Source organism: Poecilia reticulata, linkage group LG4 (genome assembly GCF_000633615.1).
Source record: "Poecilia reticulata strain Guanapo linkage group LG4, Guppy_female_1.0+MT, whole genome shotgun sequence".
NCBI classification, from domain to species: Eukaryota; Metazoa; Chordata; class Actinopteri; order Cyprinodontiformes; family Poeciliidae; genus Poecilia; species Poecilia reticulata.
Window position 1 is genome coordinate 15,934,570 of NC_024334.1, and position 14,045 is coordinate 15,948,614.

The 14,045-nt window shown below is 40.4% G+C and overlaps 1 protein-coding gene across 1 annotated transcript in view; it reads left to right on the forward strand.

Moving 5' to 3' along the window:
- LOC103463970 (uncharacterized) overlaps positions 1-12,472 on the forward strand; it is a 94,786-nt gene extending 82,314 nt beyond the window's left edge. Inside the window, exons 4-5 of the mRNA XM_008407747.2 lie at positions 2,656-2,861; positions 10,904-12,472. Of these exons, the coding sequence (XP_008405969.1) occupies positions 2,656-2,861; positions 10,904-11,096 (399 nt within the window). The 3' untranslated portion in view covers positions 11,097-12,472. The remainder of the gene's footprint in view (positions 1-2,655; positions 2,862-10,903) is intronic.
- The last annotated feature ends 1,573 nt before the right edge of the window (positions 12,473-14,045 follow it).

Here is a 14,045-nt window from a genome sequence, read left to right on the forward strand (position 1 = left end):
GCTCCAGACCACTGGCCGTCTGTATTTAAAAAACAAGTCAAACATCTGGTGCTCTACAGCTTCAAACAGTAAACATGCTGTGAGTTACAGAGCTAAAGTGGAATATAAAGTTCCTATAAGACGACCTCCTGTTCAATGTAGCATGACCCCACGGTAATAAAGCCCGATTGGAATAAATTTAAACTAACACAGCTTTCACTTTAGGTTTAGAACTGTTATATATAACACACACAAAAAAAAAACAAGAATAAAAACACATACTCATGCATAAAAAAACACTAAAAGATGCATGCAGTCATTAAGCCCGCCTGCAAACACCGCCTTAAGTCCTGGGCAAATATGGCTTTGCTCTGGAGACAAACCAAACCACTTAAACAATGTTTGATTAGCGTCTGGAATTCATCTGCAAATGCACACTCGCCTCAACCTCTTTCATGGCGGCTATTCATTAATTAGATTCTTTGTGCAACTGAGCTATCCTCAATGTTTAAGGTTACATCAGGCCCCACTAAGTGGCTGGCTGATAACAGAATGCATCCATCTTCATTACTCAGGCCGCTGTGTCTGGGCTTGCTCCTCCAGCGGTGCTCTGTGTCAGTGGGCTCTAAAGAACTCGTACATTTCATCGCACACGGATCCTGAACTTTTTGCCTCCTTGGATTTTAGTCACTCTGACTAAATTAGCGGATTGTAGTTTGTAATTCTTTTGAAGTTTCTCGCTTGTATTTGGAGGTCATGCAGACTGATAAACAGAGTCATTGCGTGCAAGTTGGTAGAAAAGACGTCGTCCTTCTAAATCTTTTTCAAGTGAGGACCACTTGACCCATCTAACAAACACTCACGGACCACCTCACTTGAAACTGCCTCCGCAATAACACAACATCTTAATATGCAACCGGGAAATGAAAATTTTAATCTGTTAATGAACTTATTGTTAATGAGAAGTGAGGTGCTGTTTTGTAAATCATGAACAAGTCTATTGAAAGAGTGGAATCTAACAGTTTCCTTTCAGCCTGACGTAAAGAATGATTTTATTTTCGGTGTTATAGTCAGCAGGGGGCGCAGCGCTGCTCGCCGACTCATTGCTGTCATATCGCTGCACAGTACAGCCCCCTTGGGCTAACTGGGGGGAAAAAAGTTAATTTACTAGGTGACAAAAACTCATTCATTAAATCCTGTGATCATCCATTTATATTGTTAAACCAGTAACACTCCCACTGCGAGCCAATTCCTTGTTCTTTGGGTTGGCATTAGGGGAATTAGAAAACTAAACGGAAAATCTTCTTAATAGACCAACACTTTAGCAAAAAGTCATGTAACCAATGATAGGACTACAACTCAAACTTTATGTGACATTATGTTGCTTTGATTGGTCGATCTTTTATAGAACTACCAATCTAATAAAAGCACAACTAAATTTATGAGCAGGATAACTTATTTCTGTAAATAAATGCGTAAAATGTTACCCCAACTCATTACCATCATCATCAGTGTGTGCAGCATTACTATAAAAATTAAATGCCTAAAAGGTTTTAAAAAGTTGTAAAGCACAAATAATTGCATGGTGTTCCAAGAAAGAGTATTTAAGGAGGTGGAAAGAGGTCAGGGGGGACATTATGTATTTTTCCAGACACAGAGTCATTTTATACCATAATCAAGTAACTGTTACCATCAATCGTTGTGCATACATCAAGGTAACTTAAAAGAAATTTGTCTTTGCAGAACATCCACATGTGACGCCTTGAAACTGACGTGTCCTAAAATGAAGTTCTTGGCTTTTCTGAAACCCTCTAGTTTCATTTACTGGATCTGACGTGAAATGCAATCTGACTTTCAGACATGTTTGAGATTTTATATAGACTGCAGCAGGTAACATTTTCAAAAGAAAATTCACAAACCAGATGAAGGCCAGCTGCAGAGGGGCAGATAACTGAGTGGATTTTCATGTTTGTTAGATACAAAAATTAATGTATGTGAATTTCTCTGAACACGAATTAAGTTCTGTAGTGTTTTTCAGTATGTTTACGGTAAAATACTGTTTGCCTGTATGCATATAATGAAAGAACGGGAGGAAATATTTCCATCAGGTTGACAAGGCTTTAATCTGAGCCTCTAATCGAGACTGTTTTTACTGGGTTCACATCAACTTTTGACTGATTTGTAACAGACTGACCTTTACATTTTTAACAATTCAAACTTTAGAAACTTGCAGGAGTTTCACCTTAAATATAAGTTCAGGTTGTCTGAACTTTGGTTTCAAACTGAGCCTCCAATCATATATATATATATATATACACACATATCTAAATTAACAAGACGCAAGCCATTGAGTACAACATTGCATATCATCTTGGACCCTTTAAAAAAGACTAACCCTGATTCCAGTGAGTGTTGATGGTCACGTGGTTGATTATAGTACAGAAATTTAAACTTGGGAGCTATTTTAAACTTATATTCAAGTTGAAATTTAAAAAGTGTTTCCTTACATTGAAGTTATCTCAACCAGCACTTTCTGTCCTGACAGACAGTTAACATTTTTTTTGTATTTGAAACCTCTTTTGTTATTCTTCCTTTAGTTCACAAAGTTTTTGTGGCGATTAGTGAAATCAGACATGTGAGATGATGTAATGATGCATCTCTCTCTCTCTTCTCCAGTACCAGGTGCAGAGGACGTCTCCATGGCGATCGGTCAGCTCCCAGTGGAAGACGTGGCTTGTCCTGATGACCGTGCTGCTTCTGATGGGTCTGGCGCCCTTCGTGGTCCACTGCCTGATGACGGCCTTCCACGACCCTTCACCTCCCATCACCTTTAAAGTGGCAGCGGCCCTATTCGGCTTCCTGACAGAGCTGCTGCTCATCATGTGAGTATTTTATCATACAGTAGCCAAGGTTACCATAGTTAACCAAAACTAACCAAATATCCAAGACTGAAACTGAGAAAACCTTTTCATTCACTGAAATAAATAGAAACGGTAATTAACAGGGAAAAGCAGTAGCCACCTGGAACTATATCATGTGTTTATACAACTAACTGAAACATACTGAAGTTGTAGATATGATGTCCTTTGTTTTCATGTTTATGAATTCATTTATTAGCTTTTCGTACTGATGGGAAATTTATTTATTTTTTGTCCCCAATGCAAGCAGTTTACGTCAAATTACGGCTGTAATTTGCAAACTAGTTGTAAACATGATCACAAATTCTGCACCTAAATATGAACCAAAGTATGGAAAAAGTAAACAATATTTAACTAATAAAAACCAGCAAGCCCACTCTAAAAACTAATTAAAACTAAATGAAACAGGCAATAAAACATCACAACAAATTAAAATAAATTATAATGAAAATCGCAAAACTGTCATGTCTCTAACTGTACGTATTTTTGGGAGTAGTTACACATTCAACTTGCCAGATGAGCAATCGCTTTGAGAAAATTAAGAATGGCTTTTTTTTGTTGTTGTTGCATTGTTTTATAAATCTTAAGCTCTGATTTAAAACTTGGCTGTTTAGTCCAGAATGATCTTTTTTCTGGTTTGAAGTACTTTAGATTGTGATCAGTCCAGACTCGGGCTTAAGAGTTACTGACTTTAACTTTATTACCAGCTAAAGTTGCTAATAAAGTTAAGTCAAGAGCCTACTATGAGCTGCTTTAAGTTATTTTGGAAGCTGGTGAAATGAAGGGATGAGGTATCTGGTAGCAACAAGGTGCAGAGTTTGAATCTTGGTGTTCGGTGATGTGTTGCTTCTTGATGTTTCTCACTTTTCTCACTGCATCACCCTCAGGTGTAGATGTAACTCAAATCACAGTCAGACGCTTTTCTTCATCTCCGCCAACATAAATGACTTCCAGACTTCACAGTTTTTAATCTTATCTATAACATTTTATTTTACTGATTACCCAAAGTATTAGAATAAAAACGGTGTAAGATGTTGGAGGAGACCTTGAATGGGTTTGCAACGTCCGTGCAACCGAAAGCTGCTTCCTTTCTTACTTCAAAATAAAAGTCCTAAAACAATGCCCATGCCTTCAAACTAATGAAAGCTCACAATTACTTTAACAAGACAAAAGTCACACAAATAAATCATTCTTTGTGAGAAAGACTTCACTTTGGACTTCACTACAATGTTTTAATGTGGAGCGATCTCATCCTGTTACATTTCTAATCAATTATTGGGAATTCATTTTCCTTAATTACACTTTATGTAAAGAACACTTATTAATAACACGTGTGTTTATGTTTACACGATGTCTTCCTCATCCACAGAACTGTAAAAACACGTTACTTCTGACCCCCAGCCACAGCATCGTCCCTCCGCTTTATTTTTAGCGTTTCCCTTATTATGATATTGCTAATTGGATTGATGCCTGCTGTACTGTACACCATTAGTAAATGAACAGTCTGTTTTTATTAACATCCGCCTCGTAAATATTACATTAGATATCTACTCTCTGATTAGAAAAGCAACATATGGTGGACGCCGTAATCAGATTGAAAGAGAGAGAGAAAAAAACCAAACAGTTTTATGTAATCAGTAATTGCCGTACTCTCAGTTACTCAGTCGGGATACTTAGAACTTCAATTCATTATACTTGTTTTTGAAAATCAATCTATGTTTTCGTTGTGACCTCTCCACCTTTCCCCGCGACAAGCAATAGCTGAGATTTAGATAAGCGGCGCTCTTTGTGAAAAAAAATCCCCAGTTAATGTTTTTTCTTCTTTTTTTTTTTTCAACAGCAGAGAGGACCTTCAGATAAACTGCAACCGCTTCTTGTGCCAGTAGCGTAACTAAAAGTTGTCTTCTGCGTGCGTGCGTCCTTCCTTCGGTGTTTTGTCTCAAATTGGAGGAAGAGAGGCTGTTTGTAATTAACTCAACAAGGCCCATAACTTCTCCTTCTCCGCCTATTAACTGCCTTTGCGAGGAATGCGGCAAGTCAGCTGGTAATTAATAAATGCGGTGGCAGCGGTGGAGAGCTTCTGCATCATTATGTTGTTGAAGGCCTTGTCCGCGCTACTAATGAGCTGTAATTTTATGACAGGAAACGGGTTTGTTTACAGCGTGTTCAGCCGCCTCCAACAGGCCACATTCTTGGCAGTTCTCCTCCGCAGGTATTTTACCCGCTCCCGGAGCGCGGCGAGGATGTGCCGCAGTTGAAAAGCAAACACCTTTTTTTGTAAGAATTGGTGACAAAAATACCCAGAAACAAAATGAAAAAAGCCCATTGAGTTTCTTGTGAGGAAAAGAACAGAGCCTCAGGGTTGCTAGGGGGGGAAAGTCTTCCGTATAAAGTGCTCCGTGCAGGTTTCTCTGCTGACTGATGTTTTGTTGTGTTATTACCAGAATAATGGGGCGGGTTGGTGGGCGCCCTCATTAGGATTGGTGGTCTTTAAAGACCCCGTGGCCCCCGCGTGGTGCTCGTACTGCCTGGGATGTGCCAGCCTCCTGCTGCCCCCTGTCAGTGTGTATCTCAATCACACGTCAGCCGCGGGGTTGGGAGGCCTTGTAAGGAGCAGCCCCTCCTTCCACGACCCCATCACCCCCACCCGTCACTCCGCCTTCTAATCTCCTAAAGGAGGACGAGCGAGGGATCAACAAGCAAACCCTCCACAATGCCTCGCTGTTGCTCATGTCCTCCACTCGCTCATACGGTGGCCCTTGAGTTCAAACCGCATCTACAAATCACTAAACGCAGTGACAAAATGAAGAACACAACAACAATAGGCCTGTCACCATAGCAATTTGTGCTGGACAATAAATTGTCCCAGATGTTATTGTGATAAATATTATTGTTTTGGGAACATTTTCAAGTCTCAGTGGCAAAATAATGCAAGAACAAATTCTCAAAGATCAATAAACTTTTAATCCTAATGAATAATTGGAACTAGAAGACATTTTAAATATCCAAAATACATGAACAAAACAACAGAAACAATAAATAAAATGAATTATGAAGTCTCTAAGTAAAATTGCCCCTCAAAGAAAGGGCTGGTGGACACCAGAACACCAGACTGAAAACTTTTATCATCCAGTTTTTGGTAGAAAGAGAAAAATGATAAATCATGTAAATGGAAATTATTGAGCTCTTTTTAATTTATCGTGCAATTAATTGATTTATTGCTTATTGTGACAGGCCTAAACAACATATTCTAAAAACACAACATTAATTGAGTACAAGTACAAACTAAGAAAACACAACATTAGAAGTCAGAGGGAAACCTGATTGGCTTTAGAACCAGAAGTTGTTCTGGTTTTAATCTTTAATCTTTTGAGTTTTCAAACCCTGAGTTTCATGTTACATGAGATTTGGAAATGTTGGCAGGGCTTTGGAGATCTCAAAGAAAACATACAGGTCTACACATGGAGACTGCTACGCTAGTAATGCTAACTATGTTATGCTACCGTTGATGTAAGACGCTAATAGCTTGGTAGTTCCATAGATACAGTCTTTGAAAATAAAATTAGAGTCCTGCTTCACAGCGACTGAGCATAATAGATGTCACTTTTGCTCTCATTATAAATTATGACTGTTTGCAACAGAAAGTTTTTCAATTCTTGGTTTATGGCTCTTAAAGAGCTAAAGTTGCTTCTTTTTTCACAACATTCTGTTTTATTTATTTCCTTTTTACAGCTTGTGGTTCAGGTGGTCGTCATTCAGCTAGAAGCTTTGACAGCGTTGTGTCTCATACAGATTTTCCACAAAACATAGGACATTTTATAAAACCACATTTAAAGGTTTAATGCTAAAAAACTTCTTTAACATGATTAATGCTCAAGTACATTTGTTGTGATTTCATTTAAGTGGATCAATTAAATTGACATATCTGCATTATCAGTATCTGTCCAGTTTACGGTGGCCTTTAAGGATCAACTCATTAAAAATTGAAAAACAATAAACAGAATCAAAGCACCTAAAAAGAAAATATCTTCATTAATTTCACAGCATGACACACTTTTAGGAAGAACGCTGCAGATATCCCAGAATCCCACAGGAAGGTCTGACCTACTGTAGTTACACATTCTATCAGTATTTAACTTGTATTTAAAGCTTCTGTATGTAACTTCTATTTACACATTCCTTAAAACTATCACCATGGTGATGGTTTGTTATGATACAGATAATCTGTGAAAAGATGGATCTCCAGCTCTTCCCTGAACTACTGCCATCTGAAGAAATGCTCCCAAACAAAAAAAAACAATCAGAGCCTGGAGGAGGGGCTTAGTGCTGTCAATCAACCTTGTGTACTCGCTGTACAGGAAAACAGTTTATCCGCTGTAATCGGTTGCTATGCTAATTTACCTAGCATTCATGACAAGCTATGCTATCAGGAAGAAGCTGTATCATAGATCCAGATCAGAACCGGGATGATCAGGCCAATGCGAGGGTGATTGTCAGCGCTAAGACCCACCTCCTGGTTCTGATTGGTTGTTTCTAGGTAGCTCTGCGAGGAGCTGGATCTTTTTTCACAGATTATCTGTCTCGTATTAATACAGCCACAACATAGTGACTGTTTGAACAAATATTTAAAAAAATATATTTTTTATTATTAAAGTTACATAACTTTATATGATTTCAGTTGTTTTTCATTTTAATTAAAAAGTAAACATTCTTTGCTAACATTATATTTGATTTCTGTGTGTGGATAAGTTTTCTTTATTTCATCTTGAAACGTCATAGACTCCTGTGACCATCTTACATTTACTGTTTACTGTTTACCTACATTAAAAAAAAGAACTCTGTGTTTTCAGAGTAAAACGTCTCATTCCTTCAGTTTTCAGTGATTGGTCTTTTTTTCTTTTTTTTTTTGCCGTGGCCGTTATGTGCCTCCAAACCAGTCCTTCGGTTCTCCCTCCTCTTCCCGCTGCAGGTCGCCCAGTGGACACATTCACCGAGTCACATGACATTTGTCAGCCTGGAACCGCCTTTCGGAAGGCTGTCACACAATATGCGCCCTCTCCTTCCTTTGCTGTCATGGTGAGAGTGTGCGGCGCTGAGACAGTGCCCTGACCGCGCAGCGCCGCGCTGTGAATTTTTATATGCCACCGCCCGGAGGTTAGAAACTCTCATTATGCCGTGTTAGATTTATTAAAATAGATTATGGAAATGTTAATTAAGTCATTAATTACATTATTTAAGCGGCATTGACAGATAAGGAGTGTGTGCGTGCGTGTGTGTGTGTGTGTGTGTGCGGGTGGGGTGGCGTCGAGCTCCCTGGGTGGTTTAAAAGGATGTGATTGGTGACAAGGGACACTGTGGAGACGGCGTCTAAGCACAAGCGCTGACATGATACAAAGTGGCCTACCCTGCTCTCTCACCTCACGCTACTGTCTCCAGCAGTTTGGAGAGCTGCCTGAGGACGGGTCGCCCTTCTCTAGATGTGTAAGACAAAAAAAAAGAAAAATGGGGGCCTTTTCCAAGTGGCAACTGCACATCCTTGTGAGTTGGAGTCGGCTCGGAGCGGAAACGCTCTGAAGCAAAGGCTTCTGTTCGGGACTATATTTCCAGCTGTTCCAGAGGAAAACACAGCAGCGCAATTGGAAGATGAATCACCCCCTCACCGTCCCCCCCCCGACCCCGCCGAGTTGATACTGTGGACTCTCTTATCTGTTGACAGTTTAGTTACCAACAAAGCGCAAGAAATGTGTTTTCCAATTCTGGGAGAATTGAGCTTTTCTTTGTGCCATCAAACCTATATTAAGGGAGGGAAAATTGCTCTGATCACGCTTGATAAGAACAAATGATAGATGTTGTAAACAAGCAGAATGCTTCAATTCTGATGCAGGCCATTGATTTGCCTCTGCAGCCAATTACTATGTGGGCCGAGGTTATCCATTCTCTCAATCTACCGGGGGAGCTTTTTTTTCTCTCTCTCTCTCTCTCTCTGCCTTCGTCCGCTGTGCTTTTCAGCTCCTAAAAATGTTAAATTAAAACATATTAACTCTCATAGTTCAAATAGTCCGGTTGGAAATAATGAGTCCTGATTTGGCCGGCCTTCCATCAGGGTGCCAGGCAGCACTGAAAGGTGTATGTCTTGATATTAAGTGGCTGCTGATTGCAGGAAATGATACAAAGTGTTGCTGCTCGACCACCTCGGAGTCAAGCTATCACGATTAGCCCTTCCATCAGTCACATGGACCTAATGATAATGAACTGATTGCTGAGATAGTTAGTATGCAGCAGCATGAATGGCACAGAGCTTTTTCATCACGGCTGAAGACGGATTTTCTCTGTTGCGGATACTGTGACTGTGGAAGCGACCAGGCAATCATTTTCCTCACCCTTTATTGGTTTGTGTTATATGAGAGACAGTCTGACTTTTTTTCCACTGTTCCAAACAAGTTCTGGTGGTGTTAAGTGGACATTCATCTGTTTTTGTTGGTTGGTGCTGGTGCCCAACACCAGCGTAGTTCAGATCAGGCCGAAAACATCCAACTGATCCGACCCGACTAATTAACTTTAACGATCGTTTGAAGTGAACCATACGTGCTTTAATTCTGATTTTACTGCTTTAGTTTTTAGGCCATAAGTTAAGTAAGCAGTGCAGGGTAGAACAGCATGGCTGAAAAACATCATATAAGCATTTTATATCAGTCGATACTGATAATTATTGATTAGTTTTTTGGTTTTAAACAAATCAAATACTTCCAAACCAATCTCAATCTCAAGCTGCAAAGCAAGTGAAGAAAAGATTATTGTGTAGAATGGCACTGATTTACTTTACAGAAACTTTGCATGAAATGGCCACAGTTTCCTTTAACATTTGTTTTAGACACGGTTAACTTCAACTGAATGGCCACATCGTACACTCTACACACTCTACACACTCTAAAAACCCTTTTAATAAGAGGGAATACTCTTATTAATAAGATTAGGATTATGTTGTTCCACTAATAAAGTTACTTGATCTCATTTTGAATGTAACTAATTAGACAGAAATACATTGCCTTGCTGGGGCTCATAGAATGTAAAACCACATTCTGGGGAGGAACGGGAGAAATGGAAACCAGCAGAATAGAAGGAAGATGTGTCTGTGTGGATGGGATTTAAAAAAAAATTCTCTTTCAAATGCAGATTTTTTACAAGAAGCTTTTGTGTCTTTGGTTCACTTTCTGTGTATTTATACCTATAACCCTCCTGCGGTCTTAGAGGAGGAGGCAAATGTCCAGTTGGACCACCCTGTCAACTAAGGGTGGGCATTTATCGTATTGTTTATCATTTATCGTGAAAAACTTCTTACCCTGATAAGAATTTTGATTCATAGTTCTCATGATAAACTTTAGTTATTGACGGTAAATAAAAAATAAAACTGACAATATGACCAGAAATGTTACTTTTTATTCATTTTTTTGTTTTGGTTTGCTCCACAAGAGCATCAATAAATGTAAGTAAACTCAAAAATACGACTAAATCCAGTTACTGTGACAGTTTAATGACAGTTTTCGCTTTTTTAAGTAAGAGGCTCCAGAAAAAACCTGTTTCGTTTTCCAAGAGCAGTATATATGTGTTTGTGGGTCTATGAAAGCTTTGCCATGCTCACACAGCAAGAGTTACCTACAGAAAAATGTGATAAATGGTTTTTTAAAACAATATATCACAAAGTATTGCTATACAGTTCTCCAAAGCTTTATCTCTGACCTGTCTGCTGTGTTTCATGGTCTTCATCATTCTAGTTCATTAATGTTCTTGGACAAACCTCTAAAGTCCTCAAAGAACTGAGATCACATCAAACACAGGTGGAGTCTCTTTACTAATTAGGCGACGTAAAAATATACACATTTCTGATTTTGCAAGACCTTCAAAATGTCACATTTTATTGTCTTTCCAATTGAAAATACTTTGAAAGTTGTGGCCGTTAAAGTGGGACGTGTGGAAACGTCGATGACTTGTGCGTGGTGTTTTCCCAGGTGTCTGTCGAGTTACCTCAGCAGTCGGTACCGGCGGGCGGAGAGGAGCTCCTTCACAGTTCAGCCAAGAAGCAGACGGGGGGAATGCTGGCAAAAATCTGACGCATCTGCTGCGGCGGGTCAAATGTCAGCCGGCGGAGGAGACGACAAGAACCCGGACGTGGTGAAGAGCGAATGCCTCGTCGTCTTATGAATCAAAAGGGATCTCACAAAACCCTGACTCTTTTTGGTGCCGTCTGCTGAAAACAGCATCACCCATTTACTGTTTTCTCCTTTGTCAAACCTCACACTTTGTTCAGAACGCACATTTGAACAAGTTGCAAGCCGATGATGAGAGAGAAAGTGTGTACGTGCTCAGAGAGAGGAAAAAAGAGCCTGAAATCGCTCTCTTTCCCTTAATGATGCCCACACAGAGACAATGGGGCGCCGCTCTGATTAGTGTCACCTGTCCTTGTGCATCTCATCAGCTCCATTATGGCTCCATCTCCCATGCTTCTTGTGCTAATTGAATAGCCCGTGAAGTGGTGACGAGGACGGGGGCGAGAGCAACGTCTGTCCCGCTGCTGCCCCACAAATGAGAGGAACGCTTCCCAGAGAGACACAAGCCGAGGAAACATAAACCATTATGAGACAGACAGAAAAGTGCTAACAAGTCGCCCTCATGTTATATTATCATCAGATTCGCTACAGATTATCTTCACGCAGCAGCTACAGCGTCAGCAACTGCTGTGTCGTTTTTGGTGGGCATTGCTGCTGCCTCATGGATCTCCTTAGCCTTCGCTTAAATACTTAAATAATGTATTAGCTTAGCCTAGCATAATGCAACAGGTTAGACTTTGGGATATGTTTTTATCCATCAAATGGGAACAACGTATCTGCACAGTTCAAGCACTTTTAAGGCTTTTCAATGTATTCTTTACGGTTTTCATTACTAAACTGATGTTAAAGAGATAGTTCGACTTTTCAGATGCAAGGATCTGCCTAAAGATCCTTGCATCTTTAGGCAACTTTCTTGGAGTTAGCTCCAAGAAAAAAAAAGATTAAAAAGCAAGTCTATGTAAATAAGTAAAGTTTTAACAAGTCAGCTGCTTAAAATCCTGAGGATACACCAGACCTGGGGAAAGGAATGATGTGGTCTTCCAAGGATGAAGGTCTTGAATCCACAGGAACATTGCTGGGGGGTTTTATGGGGCAACATTTTGTAAGTGAATGGATTACTTTAGAGAGCGACCTGGACTAACCCAAAGTCATAAAATGAACAAAATTCTTGTTTTTAAGATTCAGTGAAGCTGCATCTTTTACCAGTCCACATTGAAGGAAATATTTCAACAGAGTCCAAAATGAATGTGAATGTGTCATCTACACCACTGATGAATGTATGTCAAAATGTGGGTAACATTATTACCTATTATTTGCTTTTATAAAAGAATATATTCCTATATACTGTATCTAATCTATCTGCATAGGAAGTTTGTGAAAAGGGTGAATGTTTTCTCTGTATGGCAGTGCTGAACCACTATGTGGAAAAGTTTTTCTAAGAGGAAACAAATAAAAACTGTTTACATTGAATGCTTCTCAGGTCTGTCTGTGTTCAGTCAGTGGAAAATACAGGAAATAATATTCTCTTCTGCAAAGGAAACTTTTAATTTTGATTGTTTAAACATTGGCAGCTGTGACGCGGAGCTGTAGAGTGGCGCCTCTGGTGCCAAGCTGGAGCCTGAGGCACAGCTAGTGCAGTCCAATCACACTTCTTGAGATTTTTTTTCTGCGAGTTCTGATCCATTCCTCTCTATTTTAGCTTCCCGTCACCACCGGGTCACTCTTAGCCTGGCACCACCTCGACTTCAGGCCTTTCCAGAGACAGAGTAGATGTGTTCTCCAAAATACCACGGCAACAGTGACCACCGGGCCTGTGTGGTGCCGAGGCTTACCGAGTGCCTGCGCAGCCAGATGGACACTTTCAGGACTATGAGAATGTGGATTATTCTGCAGGCTACATCTGGGGGTCCACATGGTGCAGCAGACTGTGGGAAGTGAAACAGGTGGGTATGTGGGCAGAACGCACCTCCACCGGGTTGTTTTGTACCTTCATCCGCCGACGAGGCTTCACCGCAAATAGGATAAAGAAAGGTTACGATCTCCTACGGGACGAACGCCTCTCTGAATCCCAACAGAGACTTAAAGAGACGATTTTGTTCAAGACGTTTTATTATTACCACATGTGAACCAAAATGTACTTGTACAGCACTTTATCTAGTCCAGAGGAGATGAAAGCTCTTCATACAACATTGTCATTCACGCCCTGATGGTAGTGAGCTACATTGTAGTTTGACAGAAACAAGGCTGCTATACAGTAGTGCCATTGAGCCCTCTGACCCCCACCAGTTGCCAAGGCAGGTGAAGTGTCTAGCCCAAGGACACAACGACTGAGACAGAGAGCACAGTGATTCGAACCGGCAACCCACAAACTCCTAACACCAACTTTGCCCCAAACTGAAAAATTAACACATCCAAGGTAACACATTGATGAATTCAAATAACTGGACTCTTTGCCCTTGCACAATGCCCTAGGCCCCTTTTGAGGTGAATGTAGACTTCATGGTGGAACATTCAAGCACAAAAACCTTCCAAAACACATCTTTCTTCCACCATTCCTCCCAGAAGTAGCATTGCTTTCCATTTTCCATTAAAACTGTAGCCCTGCTTAAGAACAGTTGCATATGCTATTGCATCAGATATATTGGACTGTAGTGTATTTACCCTCCCGCGGGGTCAACTGAACCCGAAAGCCTTTTTACCCTGTGTGCTGTCCGGTGGGGTCGCATTGAACCTTCATGTTCTTTTACATGCTGTTTTTGTGCGTGTGGTTTAAGAAACGTACCATATGACATCTGACAGGGCAGACCCCCCGTCCCCCCCCCGCTTCCCTGCCGTCCGACGGTGACATCTGCTGCACTCCACATGAACTGAACTTTGAGCTAAGGGTTACAGCCTTGTATATTTATATGCAATTTATATATGGTTTACTGTAAAACGCATTATTCATTGGGATTAGAGACCACAGCTGCCCGCGAATAACAAAAACCCACCAAGACTTGACAACCCCCCTAAAACCCCTCATATTGGAATATTTTCATGGTTC